Below are 25,508 nucleotides of genomic sequence, written 5' to 3' on the forward strand. Positions count from 1 at the left end.
CAAGCTGACAATTACTAACGTTACTCTCCTCAAGCTGACCGCTACTAACGTTACTCCCCTCGAGCTGACCGTTACTCCCCTCGAGCTGACCGTTACTAACGTCACTCACGCGAGTTAAACTGCATTAGCTATAGCTCGTAGGTGCTTTGGCGTTACTTAGCTAGCAGTTTTACATGATTAAACGTTAGTTGAACTTCAGACACGCTAACGAGGCTAACTTAGCTTAGTGTAACGAGCTAATCTGACTAGTGCGCTAGCTGGCAGAGTGAAACAATGAGCTCAGAGTGAGGCTTGGCTAGCTTTGCTGCTGCTGCATGCTGTGTGTAGGCTACATGGTGTAAAGCTAGTGAGCTCGCTTTGCACGCAAGGCTAACGTTAAGTGGCTAACGAATCGTAGCACTATCAACAATGAGAGAGAGAGAGAGAAATGTAGTAACTTACCGACTTAGCTAGCCACTCCTATTCCAAACCCTGGTCTGCCCATGGTGGCGTGCACTCCATAAAAAAAAGAACAAATCAGAGTGTAAATTTGAATAAAACCTCTAGAGAAACCTGAAGCACTAGAAACCAGTGGCAGCGCACTCCCCAAGACATCCAACACAAGAGAGGAGGCCAGCGATTCACTGGACTTCTGCCATCACACTTCGTGATACCGTCCTCATCGAAAACAACCACAGTCCGGAGGGCATTTTATTTTTTTTATCGGTTCCGTCTCAAGTCCAGTCTCCTCCAGCGACCTTCTTGGATATTAATCCCACAGCGAACCTTTTACCATCCAGGTTAATTCCTCCGTATTCACCGTTTTGTGGATGAGTGTCGTGGTGGTTCTTCGTGTGGGAACTGATACAATGTAGCCAACCAGCGGCAGTGGGAGCGGGGAGGAAACCCAGGAGGAGGAGCAGCTCCAGTCGGATTGAACTGTCACCACACTCCACAGAGCACTGGGGGTTAAGACGTGGAACTGGATCACCCACTCTGAGTGGACTGTGATTTAATTCGTCTGTTGTCAGAGAGGAATATCCACCAGCTCGTCTAACTGCAGTAGTGGAATAAGTAAAAATACTCCATTTCAAGAAAAAAAAAAAAAAAAAAGTATTATATTTAAAATGCCACTTAAGTATAAAGTAGCCTACAAAAGTATTTTCAGGAAAATGTACTTAACGTATCAAAAGTACCCCACTCGTTATGCACCGTGTTATGTTATTATAGAATATTATATTATTCTGTTTCTAAAACTAACGTATGTGTGTACGATCAAGATCAAGTAACTATAAATGTCAAATAAATGAAGTGGAGTAGAAAGCAGCATAACACAGGAATACTCAAGTAAAGTATGCCCAAATATATGTAAAGTATTTGAGTAAATGCAATGAATTACATTAGTACAAACAATGTTGAATTCCTGATCTTTTACTTACTTAGTAAAAGTACTAATACCACACTGGAAAAAATACTATATTACAAATAAAAGTCCTGCATTGAAAATGGCACTTATAAAGTAATCAAGTAAAAGATACTCAATGAAGGCAAGGAGGATAAACACCAGCCAAAGGTCAAAACCTGGCAACCCAAACATTGTTCTTATTATTAGGCCTTAATGTAACCGATCCAAAAAAGCCCCTAATAGATCATTAATAAACATTAATAAAGGTGTTTACAGTAGAAACCATGTATGAATGGTGTGTTATTAGAAAGTGGTAAACACTTAATGAAACATAATCCGTTACACGCTGTAAATACATTTTGTTTAGAGACTGAATGTAATCACGAACACACTGAAGGAAACATTCTTTGTTGATATCATCTGTAAATAATTGCTGGTTTCGCTTCCTTCCAACCGCATCAAATGTGCATCTTGTTGAATGTCAACACTTTTAAAACTCTTGATTCCACAAAAAGAAAACAATGCTTCTAGGTTAAAACTTGATCTTCACACTTCAGGGCAAATTGAACATGTTAACTCTGCGACTATATAAGCCGTGTTCTAATTTCCCTGAACTGAGAGGGAATATCTCTGAGAACAGTGAGCCAGAAAAAATAAAAAGCTTCCAACAACGAGACCCTTTCATTTATGTTAGGATTCCGACTCTCGCCGCTCCACGGATAACCTTTCATGTTCACGAGCTTCAAACACCATGAAGGATTTAAGTCGTTGTCTCTCTCAGCACCGGTTTCCCAGGCAACAAGAATATGATAATGTTGCCTTTGACATGACAGAAGGAATCATCTCGCTAGCAAACAGAGACAACAGGCACGGGGAGGGCTGGAGGGGGAGGGGTGGTGGTGGTGGTGGTGGGGGGGGGGGGGGCTGAATTAATGGACTCATTTTCACACAGAGGGGGAAAAGCAGCAGCAGCAGTTACTCACCATCCTCCATCTTCCTCTATTGCCTCCAATGCATTCCTGCTGGCAGGCACACTCATGCCTTCCCCCAGGGAACAGCCGGCCTCCATTGGAGAGCTAAATAACAGTCAGAGGCAAGTGGGGGACTGGAGGGGGGACAGATTTCTGATGATGACTGCCCTTCAATGCCGAGGCTCCAAAAACCCAAGTGCTCTCGTTGCTGAGCGTCGTACCAACTTAAAAAAAAAAAAGAAATGTACAAGCTGAAATGTACAAGCTGTGTGGACGCCATGTGTTTTCCATCAGTGGAAAAAAAAGGGGCTAATCAGCCAGCCATGTGGAATCACAGAGGGGCTGGCTTGATTCGTGTGATCATCTTTCCATTACTCTATAAAAGAAGCTGTAAAGCCCTGAAACCCATGTGAGAGAGACTTGCTCTTTGGCACATGTTTGGATTAAAGATCTGTGTCACATTCATGAACACCAGTAACATATACAGTAGAATAAAGTGATACTATATCAAATAAACTAATTCGAGGACAAATCATAGAATATGATGTAGTACTGAAGCAGTATTAATAGATTTCACAGATTCAAACAAAAATGTTTTTACCATGACCCAATACATTTCCATTCTCCAGACTGATATGGCACAGAGCATTCGATTTTTCTTCTGCATTACATCTGCTTGTGTTTTCTGGAGGCATGTCTTTAGGGACGGCCGTCCATCAGTCCGATGATGAGACGGTCGATCGGTCCACCACTTTGGTCCAGACTGAAATGTCCCATTATTGTGTACAGACGTGCATGGTCCCCAGAGGATAATTCCTGATCCACTGACTTGCCCTCTAGCACCAAGGTTCACATTTTTGATTTTGAGTGAATCATCTCAACAATTATTACATTGTTAACCATGACATTTGGTGCAGCCATTCATTATCCCCAGTGGATGAACCTCAATTACTTTGGTGATCCCCAGACCTTTCCTCTGCACCACCACTATGTTGACTTGTTTGTTTCATTTTTATTTATTTTTTGTGAAATATATCAACAACTATTGGATGGATGGCCATGAAATTTGTGTGCAAACATTCATGCCCTCCTCAGAGTAAATCGTATTAACTTATCTTTACATCTAGCGTCACCATCAGGTCCATTTTCTTTATTTGTTCAATACTTAGATTTATGATAAAATACCTGCAAAACAAATACCTTTCCCATCGGCTTCAGCTGTACTTTGTGTTTACTGCTAATTAGCAAATGTTAGCATGCTAAAGTGCTAACTGAAGATGGTAAACATGGTAAACATTGTCCCTTCAGGGATCCTCCAACATTTTATTTGAGTGTCCGTATTTAAATTTCACCATTGCAAGAAAAAAGTAATCCACGAGTGTCTTTTATATTGGAAGAGAATAAGTGAACGAGTGAGCGACAGCCACAGTCTCGTTACAGGATATTCAGATGGAGAGGGAGAGGAGTCGTATGTTTGTTTCTCTCCCCTGTGGGGTTTTTATTGTATGGTTACAGCCATGCAAACAGCAGCGAAGGTCTTCTACCATTAGTGCTTAATGGATGGGAGTCATGCAGACAACCACACGCATTACGCTTAGCAGGAATAATTCTTCGTGAACATGAGATCGACCAAGGGGAGAGAATTAATCAACAATGAACAGTAATGTCAATAAAGTAATAATGGATACATTTAGCTGAGGAGATTATTTTAAAGCCAAGTCGTAAGACAGATGTGGTTTCTAGACAACTCTTGGGACAAATATGTGACTTGAATATCGCAGAAAAAATGAGGATTCACAGATTATTAAAAACATATAAATTTGTCTTTTTAATGTTATGTGTCCGTCTTGGATCAAGTATGAAATGAATGCCATTTTTTTTACTCCATCTTATTTGGGACAAATTGAGGATTTGACCCAATTAGTTAAACAGAAATCGTACCACAGTCATGAAGCATTGCATCTCTGCATGTAACGCATCTAGAAGGAAATATTTATTGTTAGTATCGTGAGTATATGGTATTTCTTTCTGAACATTTTCTTTTCTTGTCTCTCCAAATTGTTATTTTGTCATAAACCTATATCTGTCATATCATTACATTTGAACAGTCACGAGAATAAGAACGCGTTGTGTAAGCCTGCGGCAAAACCGGGTTTGAATTTATTGTCGATCATATAGCAATATGCTAATAGATAATCCAGAGTAATCATGTTATGTATCTGTTACAGTGCCTGCTCAGAAGAAAACAGAGCACTGGAAGGGACTATTTTACATATTCAAGAGACTAAAGCTTGACAAATCACTATGTTCAGAGATTTAGCCCTCGTGACAGGAGAGGCATTGAAGACAGACTATCATCTGAACTGTCTTCTGTGTGGCGTCATGTGTGTTAAAAAGCTCAGAGAAGCTATGAAGATGTTCTGGTGGGGCGACAGGCATTAATGCGAACACACAGGAGTCTCTTTAGTTAGGAGTTTCTATTATTTCACTGGATGTTTCTGTAGTACTCTCCTTGGAAAATCAATGTGGCCATAATTGTAAATATACCCTGCAAAATGTGTGTTGTTACAGGTACTGACTCATTCAGCAAGGTCACAAGGTCCTGGACTGAATTGATCACTTATCAGTGGATCTCTAGAAATGGCAGCAAGTGAAAGCCATTTGTGATGGGAAATCCATTTTTAATTGAATTTATGCATCTGCTCTCCCTTTGAGGACTCACAATCATTTTTCTTGTCAAGCCAGAAGCCTTTTTGTAAAGTCGTTTGGCTCTCCGTCCGTGTGCAGCCTTTACGAATATTTGCACAACGAAGATCTCCTTTGATCGGTCATTTGTGGGAACGAAGGTAATTTATGGAACAGACATTGACATTGCCCACCCCTCAAGGGCAAACAGGTCTTAGCTCCTCGTGAAGAGAGAACACAAACAGACATTCACATCTTAGATCTCGCTCTCCGCATTTCGCTCACTTGCCTTGAAGGGTGGAAGCTTTCAAAGGTTCATGTGCTTCCCCTCCTCAGACGGGGCCCACCATGTACCTGTGGACTAACCAAAGTCGACGAGCCATGACACTCTGGAGACCGTACAAAGGCATTCTGCTCTATTTAGCTACTCCATGAAGACTAGTTCCTACAGGAAGGTATCCTATCAGGTCATTGTAGATAGGATTCACACAGGACCGTGAACAGAAACAGCTGGCCTGGTGCTGTCCCGTTTCCAGTATTTGTGCTAAGCTAAGCTAACTGGCTCCAGCTACATAATTATCCTACCAACATGAGAGCGGTGTCAATCTTCTTATCCATCTCTCTGCAGTTTTTCCCGAAACTATTCCTTTCACTTATCTTCAGTTCCCCATAGTGCTGAGATCACTTCCTGTTGGTGTGTAAACGCTGAGGTGCTGTATGTGTGAAGTGCCGAGATGTTGAGCTGTTGAGGGTGATGAGTGACCATGGTGATGATATCAATGCATCAGATTCTGCTGTCAAATCGCCTTCAATGAGCCACATACTGACAATATCCTTTTTCGAAATATTTCCTTTGTACAGCCACCCTGGCTCGACAGGCAAGCGCTCTGAGACGCATCACGAGATGGATGAGCCACAAGCTGTTCTCAGGTTGTATTGTTCCCCAGCCTGCCGCCACCTCTTCTAAAGTGCTCCAAAGCCTAATTCCTCTTCCAGGCCTGTGGGGATGGGGGATGGGACCCTGCGCCCTCAGTCCAATCAGTCTCTCAGCAAGCACACAAAGGTCCTGCTGCTTCTACAACAGGAAACTTGGCTTGGTGGTGAGGAAGGCACACTGCTGGACTGGAGTCAATTGCATTTAATTTCAATCAGGAGATTCAGCTGGGCATCTTTTTCAGCCCAAATGATTAATAAACACATTACCATTTTATGTCTAATTTAATTTAAAACCTTGGCTAGCCGGATGAAAGTCAGATGGATTTTAAATGCCGTTCTTATTGGTGCTCAAAATTAGATGTCGCCCTGCGTGTAACATTCCTTCATCCACTCTGATTCGTCTGCCTTCTTCTCTCCACTAGCGTCATTAACAGCAGAGTGGATTGTTTGTGATGGAGCAGAAGAAGCCTCAGGCACAACGATAGAACATAGAAAACACCACTGATAGCTGTTATTTAAAGAAAAGGTTTTATATTTCGTGAAATACGCTTATTTGCTTTGTGGTGGAAAATTAGATAAGAATTTTGATACCACTCGCATACAGTCAGCAGCCTGTTAGCTTAGCACAAAGACTGGAATCAGGGGGAATCGGATAGCCTGGCTGCCTATTTTATCTATTTCGCAAGGGCATCATCGCTGCATCCACCGCCCAAGATGATCGTGATTGTTTTTAAGAAATACTGGTAGTGTGTGGATCCAGAGCCATAGGTCTAGTCCAAAGGAAACAAAATCCACCAACCAGCACCTCTAAAGCTCTTCGATTAACACGTTACTGCTTGTCCGTTTAATGCTTAATAAAAATTCAAGTGCAAAAGCAACATTTGTGGTTTTACAGGGTGTTATGTGTCGCACTATTTTTATTTTATTTTTTATCTTGAGCAGAGACTTATGAGTGAGCATTAGAGGTGCTGTTGGGTGTATTTTTTTAAAAACAGGCTAACCGTTTCCCAGTTCCCAGTTTTTATGCTACGCTAAGCTAACTGGCTCCTGGCTATAGCAACATACTTAACAGACAGTGGTATAACTAACTTACTCTCTGCCAGGAATCAAATAAGCGTATTCATCAATGATTTGCAGATAACTGCTGCAGCTCACTGTAGCTCAGACAACATGGCTGTTTTCATATTTAAATGGGTCACCTACAGCATTTCTTCCATACAAGTACATCACATCTTTTGTGCGTGGAAAAACCAACAACACATGATCTCATGGTTTATCTAAAGAGGCTTAGTAAAAAAAACTGCATGTGCCTAATTGTTCAGCATGATGGCACAGAGCCCTTGTTTATGTGAACTTGGGATGTCTGTTCTCATCCGGAGAAATGCCCCTGATCTGGAAGACAGAAGAAGAGGCCACCCACAGGGCAAGTAGCTGTCATCGTTGATTCACTGGGGGCTGAATTTAGTAAATTCTTAAGCAGCCGCTCTAAAGAGAACCCACCTACTATGGAGAAACTTCACAAAAGAGACCTCTTACATTCTCTGGGTGGGAGATTACTGGGAGGGCTGGTGCAATTGTGCGTTCTCATGCTGAATTGAGTGGAGCAGAGAGTTGTAGCTAATCTGCAACTCAAACAAGAGTACATCTAAGCTAATCAACGGCAAATTACAATGCCAGGCACAGGAAAAACATAACAACCCAAGATGGGTGTGTGCTGGTGATTCATGCTATGCTTTTCAAACCATGGCGAAATACGCCCTCGGGCCAGAAACGGCTTAGTCGAAGAGCGACTCAACACACTCAGAAGGAAATAAGCACACACAGCAATGCAAGAACAGGTAAAATGTTGAAACACAAAATGACATTACACTGGCAGAATGTCAATCAGAGCCTGTCACAACAGCATTTGAAGACTTCATAATAAAGATGCCTGAAATTCCTGAAGAGATTCACGTCTTACTGAAGATTTGGCTCGTTTTTAAAAGGAAGTGAAGATGCAGGCACATGAGCGAATCCACCATGATAGCCCTTGTAAATAGAAGGATTAACGCAGGTCTTATGAGTGAAACCAAACTATTATTCGCAAGTAAATAGTTCATTCAAGACGTGGGGTGCAGTTCTGTTTGTTTTGGTTTCAACGGCACTAAAAGTGAAGGCTGGAATGCTTTTATACAGAGGATTCAACTGTGCGAAAAATCTGGAGTAATCCTGAAGGATTTCTTATTTTAACATTGTAAATTAAGTTAATACCTTCAAGTTAACACTTGTGACGTGCGATCATGTTGAAGCCTCTTTGTGATGGAGTGGGATCAACTCTGTGCCACTAATAATACTGATGGAAAATTGAAGACTTTGCATTGCCCACAACATGGCAACAAGTGAGTCTAAAACATCCAATTCCACTTAAAGTTATAATCTTTTAAGATTTTTACCATATTAAACTGAATTTATGGTTGGCATCTTCTCTGCTACAGCCATTAAATGTATTTATACTCATTAAGTACCTCCCTATAAAGTTTGTATCATCAGTGGCGGGGTCTGCCATTCCATTTCAAATAGCGTGTACAAGAGATTCAAAGAAAAAGAGACTGTAAATATCTTTGCGTCCAAAGAGATCCAAGTGTTTTTTTCCCTCAGCGTGTCCGTGATGCCTTCAGGTCCAGGAGGGTAGATAAAACGCCATCCAAGAAGTCCAGGTCCAATAATTAGTCCATGAGCCGCTCAATGCTTGCGAGGTAAACAACATGATTACTACAATGCTTAACTTTACACGCTACAATGCTATAAGGAATGCCCACATGCATGTACTGTATTTGATTAGTCTAAACAGTGTGTTGCTGGGTGACGTTGGATTACGCCGATGAGCCAGGATCAACATCTTTACTTGACGGCCTTGCATTGTTTTTGCCGGAGTCCTGTGTGTCGTGTCGTGTCATCCCCCCCCCGGCTGTGCCAATGAAATGGTCTCATTGAGATGAATGAGATGGCTGTGTTGTATAAAGCAGCGCTATTGTTGGTTATAAATGGTCTTCGGTGTGAGAAGAGTAACGACAGGCCGGCCTCTGACGAGGAGGAGAGAGGAACAGCGTTTCTCTCGTGGTTTTTTAGGTTCTTGACTAATAACAAAGCTGAAATGTTTTTGTCTCATAAACACTGATGAGCGAAATTAAACTAAATTGAGCAATTTCTAGTTTATATCTTGTGCTTTCAGAAACCAGTAGATGATGGCAGAACATTTTCTAAAAAATGCCATCGGCATAGAACAACACACAAGCTTTTCTTATTTTGACAAATCAAATTTTAATTGGAATAAGAGAAGCACAAAATTAAACATAAGGATCTTTTGTTATTTATGCAAACAAACAAATCGAGACAAAGCAGAATGTAGAAGGTTGTCAAAATGATTATATGCCTCTGTACTGCAGACATTTAGGCAATATTCCTTATACTAAATGCAAATGAAAGCTGATATTGATAATATGTCAGCGTTGATAACTCCTGGTAAAATGTCAGGAGAACCCAGTGGAGAGTGAAGCTATGTGTTTGAAAATATAGTTTGCCATGTTCCCGTTTTTCCTCCTCCTGACGTCACTCTGCAGCGGATGGGACCAGCCCCTTCTTGGCACCCTGGTGGTAGTGACTTTCCAGCTTCCCTGTGAGAGAAAGGGGGTGAAAGGAAAGGGGGGGAGGGGAGAAAAGAGGAAGGGATGAATCAAAACACCATCAAAGGGACAGTGACCTCTCTGAGAGCTCAAGGCCAGCTGATTAGAGGCGGCCGCGGATAGACAGTGGAGAGAGAGAGAGAGAGAGAGAGAGAGAGAGAGAGAGAGAGAGAGAGATGAGGTAAAAGGCCAATCAGACCTTGTGTTCCATAGCAAAGAGTGATAAGAGTGTCTCGACTTCATCACTTCATTTTTATCATATTAGACGTTTGTGGAAAATGGTCATAAATAACTGATGAATTCTTGAGTTGCGGCCAAAAACATATTTTGTAAGGTCACAGCGATCTTGGAAAGCCAAATTCTAATCAGTTCATCCATGAGTCCAAGTGGACATTTGTGCCAAATTTGGTGAAATTGGCTCAAAGTGCTCCTGAGATATGCTTCTCATATTCATACACGCATACAAACATACATAATACGTTCGTACTGACAACCCGATATCATAATGCCTCCAGCCAGTGAAACGTCTTCCCCGGTTCAGAGGTGGCATAAGGAGCTTTTTTTTAAAGCCGACGAATTCTGGGATCTGGTGTCATGGTTGTTCACTTTGAACTCAACTAAGGATGTTAAGTATCACCAGCAATTTACAGCTGATAGCAAGGCCGTATAAATGAAAACACAGGTATGCTGACGCCTTCTGGATGTCAGTGATGACCATTAAACTTCTCTCATATCAGTCACAGTGTTGAGTGTGACAGCTGTGTTGAGTACAGGATTGACTATCACTGTGGTAAATGGCATCTCTTAATAGTACAGTGGATTGAGTGGATATTTTGTTTTGAAAGGAAACAACAGCTTTAGTATCGGTATAAAAGTTCAGTTTGAATTTAAAGAATTTTGTGGGACACTCTGCAATCCAAACAAAGTCTTCTAATGCGGTACTGTAGCTATTATATTTGTAGTGGGAGAATGGATTGCAGTAGGAACATCAAAGCCCTGAGATCTTGTGAAGCGCATACGTTTTGTCTTTCTGGAGTCTGGAACATGCATCAACGGCGAATTACAATGCCAGGCACAGGCAAAAACATAACAACCCAAGATGGGTGTGTGCTGGTGATTCATGCTATGCTTTTCAAACCATGGCGAAATACGCCCTCGGGCCAGAAACGGCTTAGTCGAAGAGCGACTCAACACACTCGGAAGGAAATAAGCACACACAGCAATGCAAGAACAGGTAAAATGTTGAAACACAAAATGACATTACACTGGCAGAATGTCAATCAGAGCCTGTCACAACAGCATTTGAAGACTTCATAATAAAGATGCCTGAAATTCCTGAAGAGATTCACGTCTTACTGAAGATTTGGCTCGTTTTTAAAAGGAAGTGAAGATGCAGGCACATGATGAGCGAATCCACCATGATAGCCCTTGTAAATAGAAGGATTAACGCAGGTCTTAAACATAAAAGAGGTCTGGAGGCCTGATTTGAGTCAGAGCCGATGACATAAAATATGGTATTGTCAGCATAAAAATGTATATTGCAGTGTGCGCTTGGAAAATTTATATCATTTACGTGTACAATAAATAGTAGGGGGCCGAATATTGACCCTTGTGGGACACCTTTATCACAACTTGATTTGAAGCCATCTGCAACAGCAGCATGAACTCCAGCAGAAATACATGATTCGTACCAGATGTAAACAGAATCCAAACCAAAGGAGGAAGGGCTATCAATGGAAACTAATAAACATTACACACAATCGTCTTTCTGTGTACTCAATTGATGCATCCAAAGAATTTTAATGTCTGTGCACGTTTCTTAATTTGCCAAGAATGTAACAGTCAAGGATTCTTTCCCTCAATCTCTTTTGTTTTGATTTGGTAGCCGAGTCGGTTAACAGCACCTGTCCTGCACAGACTTGCTGATTAGCAGAGCACCATTTCCAAGCCGTAAAACAGTAGCCGGCATTGTTGTGACAATCTCCATGGTTATAATTTATTGCTCACGGATTCATGTGAGGCTCAGATGAGAATGTTTGCGAAGATGAAAAACAGCTGAGAACTCAAAGAGGGATTTGATCAAGTTGCTATTTATATAAATGCTTGTAGCTATGGTGTAGCGTTGTTGTGTAAACAAAACCCCTTCAGCCACCGACAGGAGTCGACCTCCTAACACACTGTAACCGACACCTTTCCTTTCAAACAGCCCTCACAGTATCATTCAAAATATCAAATTCTTCCTTTAGAGCTCATACTCACAAACTGTGATCTGCTGCTTTGTCCTTTTTCTCTGCCGGACCACCTCAGCTGAGCTTTGATAACTCGTGTTGACCCCGTCCATAACTGCAGGGCCGATAATAAGCCTGAGCCTCTCCGACTAACACAAGCCTCCTGCTTGTCAAACCACAGCATTAGCTGGCTGTGTTCCCCGTGGCTGAGACGGGGGAGGGGAACTGATACAAGTGTGACAGGCAGGGGTGGAGGTTGTCACTTGTGCTTTCTTTTAAATGTTGTCACGTTATGGCTGAACTCTGTGGGTAGCAGCGGCATAAACAAGGTGTTTAGGAGAAGTGCCGTTTGCTCACCATTTCCAAGTCTGTCTGAATGGCTGTCAGTGTCTGTCTGTTCTGCCAGGAGCTGCTTAGGTCGTGGAAACACCTCTGGAATCTTTTGGGGGTGAATGCTACCAAGCGGTTATCCGCGATTGCTCGAACGATAAATCCACCATAACAGAAGAGCCTAATTCTCGATTCTTTTTGGGTGTTGTTCCAGTGAGAGCTTGAGTCAATATTGTGGATTGCCTCGGCAGTTTCCCCCATCATGACGTCTCTGTGAAATGTACGAGTGTGTATATATATATATATATATATATATATATATATATATATATATGAAAACAAACTGATTATACGAGTTAAAACGAGCACTCAGAATGAGCATTTAGCAGCTGCACTGCGTTAGTTACTCATTTGGCCGATGTCAGCACAGTTAGCCCGATGTGCATCCAAGCATAATGAAAAATGCGTCAACCTCCAAGGACACCGAAGGATGCTGAAGAGAGAACGCACTGTGCACAAAGTCATTTTTTTTTCGAGGAATACATTTTGCCGGGTGAAGTATATTAATGTCATAGATTTCTTGACATTATATACAAGTCCGATCTCCAGGCCAGCTGGGGCTAAACTAAAATGAAGACGAGCAAAGACATTCTGAGCCACACAACTAAATAAACAACTAAACTAAACAGAAGATGAAATCTTTGCAATGCTTGATGCAATGCTTGATTTGGTGATTTTATTCAAGCCACCGGCTGGCTGGAAGAGTCGCAGTGATATCAGTAGCAATAAGTAAGTCACACCACGATGTATAAAAAATCTGAAATAGGCATTGATACATTTATTTACCACGAAAGGATCCATTTATTCATTTCTGTGCCACCTGGGAGCAACGCTACGAGCTGCAAACACTGACATATTATCACCTTACAAACAGTTGCCTATTTTACACCTCCAGTGGAGAAGCAGCAACATTATTCAAACTCAGCGCCACCTGGCAGATGGAAGTTCAATATTCACTGTGTTTGTGTCTACAACTCCTGAGGGAAATATTTGGCTCTTCAGCTGCTAAATGCTCCACTATGTTCACCGGCTAGTTGCTAAATGTGTCTGTTTGCTATTAAGTGCCGGGCAGGTGGCTTACAGTTGGGCTTTTAGAGCCTTTTTACTGAAACTGCGCTGAGTGCGGGAAGAGAGAACCAAAACAGTTGGGGTCAAAAAAAAAAAAAAAAAAAAAAAAAAAAAAAACATGCTGAAAAACATTATAAAGCTCCATAGAGCTGAAGGGGACAATATTTTTAAAATTGCATCCCGTCATTGTTTTTTCAGTGGTTCCACTCTCATTGTCCAGAACTGTTCCAGCAATGATTATCTAGCTGGTATGACAGACAGGGATCATACACTAATATGTTCCTCTCTGTGGCAGACGTGCAGTCTATGGCTGTTACTTATCATTAAAATCATCTCGATATGCCTAGAAAGTGCAACAAATTGATGATAGAATAATGCAAACACACCTGAAGGTGTAGGCAAGACAAGCTAGCAAGCGTTTCAATTTTAGCAACTGAACCAAACATGCTAACCAATCTAACCCCGTGAACGGTTTGTCCCGTCATGTGCTGCCATGTTTCCCAGCGTTTCATAACTGAGATCAGCCCCTTTTCTCATTCATAATCTACCATTTGAATGTTAATATGATTTATGAACATAACTTAGCCCTTCAGATAGCAATGCTATCCATTTTGGGGAGCTCGTAGGCTAGTTGTTCGTTCACGGCTAAAAGAAGAAAAGGGGAATGTTGAAATCATTTTCCAGGACAACAGAAGATTTTCCAGGACTTTTTCTCAAATTTTCCATGTTTTTTTTTAACAGTAGTTAAATGATTACGTTTTACCTTTATTCAGCTTTGTTGTCATTGTTCTTAGCTCGTATGTCTATACAACAAAAAAGACAAATTCCCTGTATGTGTTTACAGCTAAATCTGATTTCTGATATTCGTATCAGTATTGTTGCTTTCCTAATTCTGATATCTCTTTAAAAGGGTTCATCACTGGAGTCAGTCTACTTCCTTGGTGCTTCTGAGTGAAGCCAAAGTAAGAGTTAATTGTCAGTTCTGTCACCATAGCAACTTCAGAGTATGAACGCTGCTTCAACTGAATGATCCACTTTGTGTGTTTTCTTCTAATGCAGGGAAACAGTTTGAGAAATGTCCCTCAGGCAATTTCCTGAACTTATTAAAATACATCCGTGAGTGAAACTTGGACGAATAACGAGGTTTTGTACAACTGGCCACAAACGAGGGGGGGGACAACAGCAACAACAGAGTGCAGTAAAGTGGCCCCCGTTGTCACGTCCGTCAGAGGTTGTATGAACAAGTCAGACTCATTATATTCGCCCTGGAAAGTCAATCCAGCAATGTACCATATTCCTCGGGTGAAGGCGACTTTTGTAAATGGCTCCGGAGCTGCTGAGCTGTCGCATTTCAGAGTAGGTGCTGCGGAGCCGAGAGAGAGAGCTGGAGGGAACGCAAGTAAAAGTGGGGGAGGGGAGTGAAGGAGTGGGCGGAAAAAAACAGGGAGACAGCAGAAATGAGACAGAAGGGATGAGAAGAGGGAGAGGGAGGGGTGGTGGGAGAAAGGGATACAGATTGGAGAGGTAGGTAGAGAGAGAGAGAGAGAGAGAGCGAGAGGGAGAAACAGAAAGGCCGGCCCATCGATTGGCTGAGATAATTTCCCATTGATTGCTGCACTGTTTGGAGATTGCTGGAGAAAGGTTTATTGCCCACATGCTGCAGCTGGGGAGGAGGCCATAAAATAAGCACAGGTTGTCTGCAGAGGGCTGGCGCTCCATCATCAGGGCCGTAAAAAACACACACTCAGCCACACAGACGCTCATATACACACACACACACACACACTCCACTCGGATACTCCGCTTACATATTCATGTGACTGCGTGCATATTATTCCCATTACACATAGTGGGAGAACACAGCCCAATCGCTGATGGAAAGCGTACTCGCATAATCCCTTGAAAAGCCAGGGGCAGTAGTGCAAGCAGTATTTATTGGACTGAAATAGAGGTCCATTGACATCCTCGCTGACATCAATAACACACGAGCCCATCAGCTTCCTTGCAGTAATAATTACAAGAATAATTGGCTGGTTGGCTGTTTCTCTTTCTGTGAGAGTAACTGCCTACGCGCAGAAGAATAGAAAGCTGAATTTTGTATTCTATCCTTTTATTACACAGCGGTCCCAATGCACCTGGATAATAAACCAAGCACAGCTCTGCATATACACTTTATCCACATGTTGATACGCTCTCCGGTGACGCACGCTGACACGGGGTAATTACTTCATGCCTTCAAATGATGACACAGAAAGAGGGGAAGTTTAAAAGTGGAGCACCACCAGCTCTGTGACTGAACGTAACACCTTCAACAGTATCTGTTACATGGATTCCCCCTGGGCTCCCACAGTAACCAGCGTCTATCACAAGTATACTGCCTGCAGAGTAGAAAAAGAAGTCTAGAGTGCAAAAGAAACTAAATGGCAGGATTTAATGGCTTGAATTCAAACACGGTGTCAAGGAACATATGGGAAGGCATATATTCCACCGGAGCACTTTTCACATCTGAAGTTCATAGAAAGGCTCATGTGAACTGATGAAGCTTCAGTTCACACACTTATTTTTGGGGGGTCTGGTAGATGATGCTGCTCTAATTTCTGTCAACAAATCCCACAAACTAACCAAACCCAACGATGCGTTTCCCCTTTCTTCACACTCTCTGACTTCCCTACAATGTCCATGACACTCGGCCCCAAGTCTGTTCATTCAGAACAAAGACATCTTTAAAAACGGGTCACAACTGTAAAGTTTCACTTTTAAACAAGGCCAATAACAAAAGCTAACATGCTGATTTTTATCATCAAGTATGATAACAATCGCTAAATAGCAGCAAACACAAAGTACAGCCGAAAGCTGATGGGAACGTCATGAGTTTTGCAGGCGCTGGATGAAGTCAGGTGATCACCAAAGTCTTTACGATTCATCCTCTGGGAAATATGAACATCTGCACAAAATTTAACGGAAATCTAACCAATAGTTTTATGGATATTTCATTCTGTAGTTGTTTGCACAGTTGCTCATAAGAAATAGTGCATTTTTTAGGGATTATTTGGATTTATATACATTGGGTGCACCGTACGTGGGACTAAAAGTAACCTACAGTTGTGTGAAAGAGTGTTCGCCCCCTTCCTGATTTCTTATTTTTTTGCATGTTTGTCACACTTAAATGTTTCAGATCATCAAACAAATTTAAATATTAGACAAAGATAACAAGTAAACACAAAATGCAGTTTTTAAATGAAGGTTTTTATTATTAAGGGTGAAAAAAAATCCAAACCTACATGGCCCTGTGTGAAAAAGTGATTGCCCGCCCCTGTTAAAACATAAATTAACTGTGGTTTATCACATCTTTGGAAAGCTGAGTTCAATTTCTCTAGCCACACCCAGGCCTGATTACTGCCACACCTGTTCTCAATCAAGAAATCACTTAAATAGGACCTGCCTGACAAAGTGAGGTAGACCAAAAGATCCTCAAAAGCTAGACATCATGCTGCGATCCAAAGAAATTCAGGAACAAATGAGAAACAAAGTAATTGAGATCTATCAGTCTGGAAAAGGTTACAAAGCCATTTCTAAAGCTTTGGGACTCTAGCGAACCACAGTGAGAGCCATTATCCACAAATGGCGAAAACATGGAACAGTGGTGAACCTTCCCAGGAGCGGCCGGCCGACCAAAATTACCCCAAGAGCGCAGCGACGACTCATCCAAGAGGTCACAAAAGACCCCAGAACAACATCCAAAGAACTGCAGGCCTCACTTGCCTCAATTAAGGTCAGTGTTCATGACTCCACCATAAGAAAGAGACTGGGCAAAAATGGCCTGCATGGCAGAGTTCCAAGACGAAAACCACTGCTGAGCAAAAAGAACATAAAGGCTCGTCTCAGTTTTGCCAGAAAACATCTTGATGATCCCCAAGACTTTTGGGAAAATACTCTGTGGACTGACGAGACAAAAGTTGAACTTTTTGGAAGGCGTATGTCCCATTACATCTGGCGTAAAAGTAACACGGCATTTCAGAAAAGGAACATCATACCAACAGTAAAATATGGTGGTGGTAGTGTGATGGCCTGGGGCTGTTTTGCTGCTTCAGGACCTGGAAGACTTGCTGTGGTAAATGGAACCATGAATTCTGCTGTCTACCAACAAATCCTGAAGGAGAATGTCCGGCCATCTGTTCGTGACCTCAAGCTGAAACGCACTTGGGTTCTGCAGCAGGACAATGATCCAAAACACACCAGCAAGTCCACCTCTGAATGGCTTAAGAAAAACAAAATGAAGACTTGGGAGTGGCCTAGCCAAAGTCCCGACCTGAATCCGATTGAGATGCTGTGGCATGACCTTAAAAAGGCGGTTCATGCTCGAAAACCCTCCAATGTGGCTGAATTACAACAATTCTGCAAAGATGAGTGGGCCAAAATTCCTCTACAGTGCTGTAAAAGACTCATTGCCAGTTATCGCAAACGCTTGATTGCAGTTGTTGCTGCTAAGGGTGGCCCAACCAGTTATTAGGTTTAGGGGGCAATCACTTTTTCACACAGGGCCATGTAGGTTTGGATTTCCCCCCCCCCCCTTAATAATAAAAACCTTCATTTAAAAACTGCATTTTGTGTTTACTTGTGTTATCTTTGTCTAATATTTAAATTAGTTTGATGATCTGAAACATTTAAGTGTGACAAACATGCAAAAAAATAAGAAATCAGGAAGGGGGCAAACACTTTTTCACAGTAATGCACACAATGTGTGGCTCATTGATGTGTTTGGACATGGAGCTTTATGGCACAGGCTTTGGCTGTACTCGCTGTACTCTGTTATTGTTCGTTTCGGTCTTTTCATGGTATTTGTTTGCAATGACAAATATATCATCAAACTTATCCTCCAACAGGTAAAAATAATTCAGTGTACGTATGTTTACAAAGCTTGCAGCAGTCAATACAGCTCAAAATGCTTCTGAGAAATCCCATGTGGCAGTTGTACTTCCCATATTTCGGCAAGCATGACTGGCGAAAGGGCTCCTGGTTCATGAAAAACCTAATAGGTTTAGTTAAAAAAAGGCTTCATTCTGACTTGAGCTCAGCAACACTACGCTTCCATCTTCTCCTTATCTGGCCTCAGCTTAGTATACCTCCAGCTGAAGTCATTCTGTACGAGAAACCAAGCCGACAGCCTTGAGCACCGCAGGAAAGCGAATGTGTACAAAACCCTCGGTAGCCATGGGGAGAACAGCGAGAGAGGAGGGGGAGAACGGCATGGATTCCTATCTTGCCGTTAGTCACACCTAATTTACATTCCCTTCCTGTACTGCCGAGCTGGTGAATTTACAAGTGGATAGAGAAGGTGCTGTTTGAGACTGGCGTTGGCATGCTGTTTGCAAAGGGGTTAGGGAGAAGCATGAACCGTGCTTCCCGCTGCAGAGAAAACAGTCTCTCTCCGTGTCTTGGTCCAAACCTCCCTGACTGAAGCTGTTTTCACAGACACTGAGGGGCTGTAATGGCTGAGTGATTTCTCCAACCAACAGCGCGGTGTTGAGCCGGTTTAGTCACGCACATGACAGTTCGTCACAACTCGCTAGAGAACCGGTGTCTGACAAGTCGGGGACAGCGAAGGTGGTGCCGGTTGGCGGGTGGATGTGGAGCAGTGAGGACGTGGTGATGGCTGGTTTATATCAGTGCTCCCAAAGTGCTGCCCTGCCAACTAGAGCATAGATCGCACCTGCTTTCAGTTACTTTGTCTTTCCTGGAATGCATTTTGTGGATTGTTAGGCTTGGTTTAGTACAATATGGTTTAAGAATAAGTATACACACTTTGAATAAGTGTGTGGTCTTGAATTAATACATTTTTTGATAATTATCAGCAATAACAAAATCTCTTTCAATCTGTGAAATGTACTTCGTCATTTACAATGATGTACGTTCTGCATCATAATCTGCCAACACCTCCAAATAAGGATTAACTGATTCAACAGATGTTGTTCCACTTAAAAAAGAGAAGCATTCATAAGCAGTACAAAAACATAATGTCGTCTTTATTCATGTGTCAACTATAACTCCTCCTGTGCACACCCATATAGTTAAATACAGTTCTAAAAATACAAAAAATATCTTCATAGGAGAAGTTATGAATGTGGACAAATACCTAACATGTCATAAATGCACTTACAACTACATTACAGTGTTATAAACCGTTTATTAATGTGTGAATTGCTTTCAAATGCTAGATGAGGGGACTTAAAGTGTTACCAGATTATTGCTTGTGCCTTTAATCTTGGTCCTCTAGAGTCAAACGGTATTATTAGGACTTTGCTATGGCAAAACAAATGGCCATTGAAGCGTGGTGGCAGCAGCCTCAAGCTGTATATACTGCACAGTCAATCAGAACACGGTTGGGACTTCCCTCATATCAGGTGGCTGAGATTGTACATTATTTTTTAGAGCTGCTAAATTCGTAGGTGGGATGAGAAGCTGGCCGTCGTCGTAAGAGGGATTGCTGGTACAAGACTTCGACAAGCAGAACCCTGAAAACACACCGCCTTTGCACGTACAGGTAGCACAAAGGTCGCTGTATTCCCTCGTGTGTGTTTAGCTCCAGCTGTGCAATTGTTATTCAAAAGCGTAGGGGCGGAGGTGAAGGGTTCAGTTACCGCTGCGTGTCTTTTTTCGGAATATGATTCTAATTTCAGTCTCACTTCTCCTGAAAGCACAATGACTCGATCACCATACCAGCACTGAGGCACTAGAAGCAATGTGAGGAATGTGGAGAAGAAAAAAAGAGAGAAGTGCTTGGAGCTCTGCCCGTTTTCCTTTTTCCAACATGCTTGGCTTGCTGCTGCAGAACGCGAGCATGACTGTCAGATTGTCAGTTTCAGAAAGTTGCCAAACTGAGTGATGAAGACCACCTCCAGCTGTATGTATACATTGGCCTCACAGGTTATAAAGTCAAGCTCATATTTAGAGCGTTAGCGGTTCAAACACCCTAACACGTATGATACGAACCAAACTAAAAGGTAAAAACTGAGGCAGAAGCTAAATGTTTAGTGTGTAAATGTTTTGTACAATAGATGAGTTCCTACACTGCAGAGCAAAACAATAGATGGTGATTATTTAGTTGGAAAGAAGCTTGTTGGCGGTCATCAATCCAGATGTGTGAGCTTGAGCCGACAGCTCGACGCTGGAGGCTTTTTTGGGTGTGAAATAAATACATCAGTCTGAACTAAACAGGTCTGTGGTTCTAAAATCTGTGGTTCTGAAATGTTTGAGGACTTGGTTGATGATCCACAGCTTTCTGTTGACATTGCTATAATTTTATAGCACAAGGTATATTAACAGGCCACAACACAAACTGAATGTAATAAGTCTCCCCTCAACCCTGACGTCGTGGCTCCCATCTGGAGTCACTTGGCTCCATCAATTGTCTTTCCTTCCCCTCTTATCCGACATTCACACTGCAAAGACACACACACGATAAACAACTTCTCAATAGCGGCCTAATTTCCTGTACAGCTGAACAACAAGAGAAGCTCAGCTGATGTGTGAACAGTTTAAAGTCTGTCAGCCAAAGAACATTGGACTGATTGACTGTCAACAGCCAATCAGGTATCATGGCAAGTGCAAACTGAAGGTTTGTTGCATCTATTCAGTCCTCTGGAGACAAAGAATAAATGTTTGAAAAACAGCTTGGAGCCGACATAGTTTTTGTTTTTACGTTCAAGGGCTCTTAAGAAGATTTCACTGCCGTTTCTGGCCCGAAACTCGAAGCTAAAGCTGTAAATATACAGTATCCACATGTTTAAAGCTCTGTGCACAATGAAGAACATTGAAGACAAAATGAAGACAATTCTAATAGAAAGTTGCTCACAAACTGAATGTGGGTTGTTGGCAAGACGATATATTTCATGAAAGACGAAATGTCCCTTTTACTCTATTTTATTGTATGCAAATGAAAACTTGAACTCGCAAGCAATACAATGCATCCTTGTTCAATCCGGCTCACTCTGGGCTTACAGATGTCGCTTTGGGAGGCTATTGTTGGTTGACTAACTTTGAGATATCGCTGTCGGTTTGCTCACTTTAAGCTCTTGTTACACCGTTTTAGGACTAAATTTAAAGCACTTATTCCGTCAGTACCACACTCTGTAATGACTGTCGTCATGTAGGTTGCTCATCAAAAGCTACAAAGTCGAAGGTTACATAATTGTGTGTTTACTTTCTAACCTGCAAAGTCTACAGACGCTCCTTTGGGTGGTGTTGCATTATAAATAAACTGAAGTTAAAGCTGAGTCCGGCTTCATGGTCTAGTGAGCGCGTCGCTTTCCTTCATTTTCTGGCAGAAAATGGTAACAAGTGACTGCAAGGGAATCTTGCATCCGTTATTACAGCTGATTATTGAAAATCATGTTATTTATTTTTATTCAAGCCCGTGAGTTAAAAATCACCGGTTTAAAAGAAACACTGGCTCTGGATTTTCAAGCACAATTACTGGGAAACCTGCACTGTCTGAGCACGACGGTCCATCAGTTACTGGGAGTTTCCTGTGCTGATTATCCCGAACAGAGAGCGCAGGCTTCTCCTGCAGCCGAGAGTGATTCTAGAAAATAGGAGCAGAGCCTCACAGCTTATCAATCACGTCTCCTCGACAATAAGCTGGTGCTGCAGAACAGTTCGCTATTGAGAGAGCTGGAGCTCAGCAGCCTTGATAAAGCATCATGGGAAACACTTCACATATTGGAACACTTTTTTTCTAATCATCAACACGCAGTTTGCAAAGGAAGCTCCAGATTTAACGACAACACATTTCAGGGCAATTTAATTCAGATTTTTCATCACATCATGTCGCCTTTTGGAGTGAATTGCATCGAGGCTGTATGTGGTGTGAAACAAAGAACATGTTTGTATTTTTGGTTCCTTTCAAGTACACTGTATTGTCATGGTCACCGGGTTCTGATTCTCATTCATAACCAAACAGGAAAAACAGAGGAGACAACATGAGCGCTACAGATGCAAATCGACAAAACTGATTGGCACTGTGTCACTCCTATGAATATACTGTCGGATCATGGGCAGGAACTGTCTCTGCTTTATGCATCTATTTAGCATTTCCCCACAGAACTGTGTCTGAGCATTAATGTTTTCCTTTGTCCTGACTAAGAGCCCAGAGAATATGAAGACTCTGGGATGTTGCTTAAAAAAAACCGTAATTGCTAATTCACTTACTGGATCCGACTACAGCCTATTCTCACAATCCACTATTCTGGCTTTACGCTCTACTAGAGTACTTCACAGTGTCAGTGTAATACAGACAAAGCTTACGGCACTTCTGATTGCACAGACTGCAGAAAGCAATATTTCTGAAGTATCGTAATAGCTATATTTTTGTATTAAATGCACATTTCTCCATATATCTGTTGTTGAAGTAAGTTTAACCAAGAATGCACCATTGACTAAAAAAGAGGTAATCTTTGTAAGTGGCCATGTGCAATAATAAACTCCAGAAATGGATTCAGTGAAGATAACTCTGTTTTGAATTTCCATTCTGCCTATATCACTACCCTCCGTCATGTATTATCCATGAGGGCTCAAAGCTCATTAGACCACACAGAAGAATTCAGAAGCCGTATTAGACTCTCAAAACGCCAACTTGAACATAATAAGAAATCTGACTCTGACACTCTGACACACACACACACACTTCCAAAGCTAAGGGGCGAGTGTGAATGTTTATTTCTGTAATTCCGACTTTGCAATCATCAAATCAACTTAACTTGGTCGTAGCACTACACTTCTTTATTACGATAGTTACACATTTTGTAATGTAAGAAAGAACTAATAAAGAACCAATGCAGGTAAGGAAAAATAAATAGATAAAATAAACAAGGATTAAAGACTAGCACATACAATGAAAACATTTAATTCATATTTAAATAAAAGCACTGTGTTCAGGATTGAATAACTAAGCCAAATTCACATTTGAGATTACACTGCACTTCTCAATTTCTTATGAATGCTGAGATTGGAAATGGCAGTAAATACTGTATAATTTCAGCTGTAACTCATTAGATACTAAAGAAAATGAGCCTAATGCCAAAATGCCCCCTTCCTATAAAACCAATATGAAAAGTGAAGGGAAGAGTAGCCTTAGTCTGTGAATTGCTAATGCTAATCGCTAGCATACACATATATAGGGCTAATTGCTAGCATACACATATTCCAGCCTTGCATGTTAACTTAAATTCATAAATGTTTAGAAGAGTTAATACTGTATTTTGTCACCATAGCAGTCCCTTTACAGAACTCTTACCTAACCACAATTATAACAATAGTCAACATGCTAGCTATTAGAATTAGCACTAGCGATTAGCATAAGCTAATTGAAAGGATAACGGCTATCATGAATTGTAATTTAAAAACAGTAAAGTCAGACTACATGTTAAAGTAACGCACTTTGTTTGTACTTTTGTTTGCATGTTGTGTTTTTTTAATATTCTGTAACTGTAGCATGAATGCACAGTAGAACTTGGAAGCTAGCTAACTAGCTAACCAGCCGCTATACAATTAAAATTAAACGGCTTAATGCTTCATTCATGAGAATATCTAGTATCAGACTCCTCAGCAGCCTCGAAAAAACACTCACAAGAGTGAAAAACGAGGGCAGTCATCCAGAAGATGTTTTATTGCTTTCACATCAGCTTCGATAATATCTTCTTGTTGAAACAACGTGTTGTCCCAGCTTCTCCAAACACCGTGAAAGCCTGGTGACTGCATGTTGTTTCAACAACTGTCAGATCTCAGCAAATTAGAGAAGGACGCTGACAGAATTATAAAAGAGACTGTTAATTACACCCAGATAACAATGTTAATCCAACAGAGTGAAAACCAGGACGGACTGGATTTCCTGAAATTATTTTTTGATATGTAGATTTCTCTTTTCATAAAAAGTGAATTACAAATGAAGCGGAAACCATTAGTTGAATAATTGAAGATTAATCTAATTTATTAATTTTTTAAGTTATAGTATTTATTCAACAAACGTTAAAAGCAATCCCACGAGGACTACAATTACACATCCTTTATGCTGAAGTATGGTGACGTTGGGTGTGATGTGTATACCGTTGGTGTTTTATCCCTGCTTTTGACACCACATCTCCATTTCTTTCAATTCCATTTGCAATTCATCCTCGAGAGACAAGAAAACCTCTTGTCAGGCTACACACACTCGGGAGCCGAGGGCTTTAGAAAGCTACTTAAATCCTCAGTAGCCACAATGTCAAAGGGACAAAATATAAAGTGCAGCCCTTCTTTTTTTTTTTTTTTTTACAGCCGCAATGGGACTCTGAAAAGGTGAGCACAGCCGGGTTATTAAAAAGGGTCCTTATAAAGCGGCCGTGGCCACATCTAATTAGAATGTAAATGTAGTGTGGGCTGGGGATGGATCACAGAGGATAGACATTGGCATTTAGATTATGCTGAGACTAGATTACTGATGACACTGTGTGTTGGTGAGATAGCCTTTTTGAGAGCAGCTTGGCAACTGACTAATTGTGTTTCACCACTAGCAATGTAGGCCGTCGCTGTTCTATCGCTGGTAATTAACAAGAGGGAAGGGAGAGGTACATTGTTGCGTGTGCACAATACAAACAATCCTCGACAACGCCAAGAATAAAACACACACACACTCAGGCAATCTTGCACCTCTTGTACTAGATTGAGAGAATGAATCGCTTCTTTGCACTAAGCCTAGACTCAGTAGAAATCCTCTCACCTCCACACAATTCCTCACTGGGGGCATATGCCATGAACAGAGCAGCTAAGACCAAACAGAAAAACCAAAGACAGAATGGAGACAGCGGAGACGGAAGGAGAGGGGGAGAGAAACAGAGAAGAACAGAGAGGGAGGGTGAGTGCAGAAGGAGGGAGAGAGCAGAATGGAATAAATTGAAGCTGATCTGGTGCTCTGCATTCTGAGGAAGCCGGATTTGCATATCTGTGCAGCGGTGCAGAGGGAGAAATGCGTCGGTGCTGACAGCAAGCTGAATATCTTAAACCTCCGCTGACACCCCTGCAGGCACTCTCTCCTCGCATACACCCTTACACGGTGGAAGGAACGCACTCACAGAATCTCACTCACACAACACAAGCAGACACAGACACACACACACACACACACACACACACACACACACACACACACACA

General features: G+C 41.7%; 2 protein-coding genes across 2 annotated transcripts in view; both read right to left on the reverse strand.

Moving 5' to 3' along the window:
* The window catches only part of znf609b (zinc finger protein 609b), a 69,270-nt gene extending 67,024 nt beyond the window's left edge, over positions 1–2,246 (reverse strand). Inside the window, exon 1 of the mRNA XM_031848840.1 lies at positions 442–2,246. The gene's annotated coding sequence lies outside the window, so the exon portion shown is untranslated. The remainder of the gene's footprint in view (positions 1–441) is intronic.
* Positions 2,247–3,683: 1,437 nt separating this feature from the next.
* Positions 3,684–25,508, reverse strand: part of trip4 (thyroid hormone receptor interactor 4) — a 75,457-nt gene continuing 53,632 nt past the window's right edge. Inside the window, exon 13 of the mRNA XM_031848226.1 lies at positions 3,684–9,629. Coding sequence (XP_031704086.1) covers positions 9,565–9,629 — 65 coding nt within the window. The 3' untranslated portion in view covers positions 3,684–9,564. The remainder of the gene's footprint in view (positions 9,630–25,508) is intronic.

This window comes from Anarrhichthys ocellatus, unplaced genomic scaffold (assembly GCF_004355925.1).
Source record: "Anarrhichthys ocellatus isolate YVR2014 unplaced genomic scaffold, GSC_Weel_1.0 scaffold8, whole genome shotgun sequence".
Taxonomy (NCBI): domain Eukaryota; kingdom Metazoa; phylum Chordata; class Actinopteri; order Perciformes; family Anarhichadidae; genus Anarrhichthys; species Anarrhichthys ocellatus.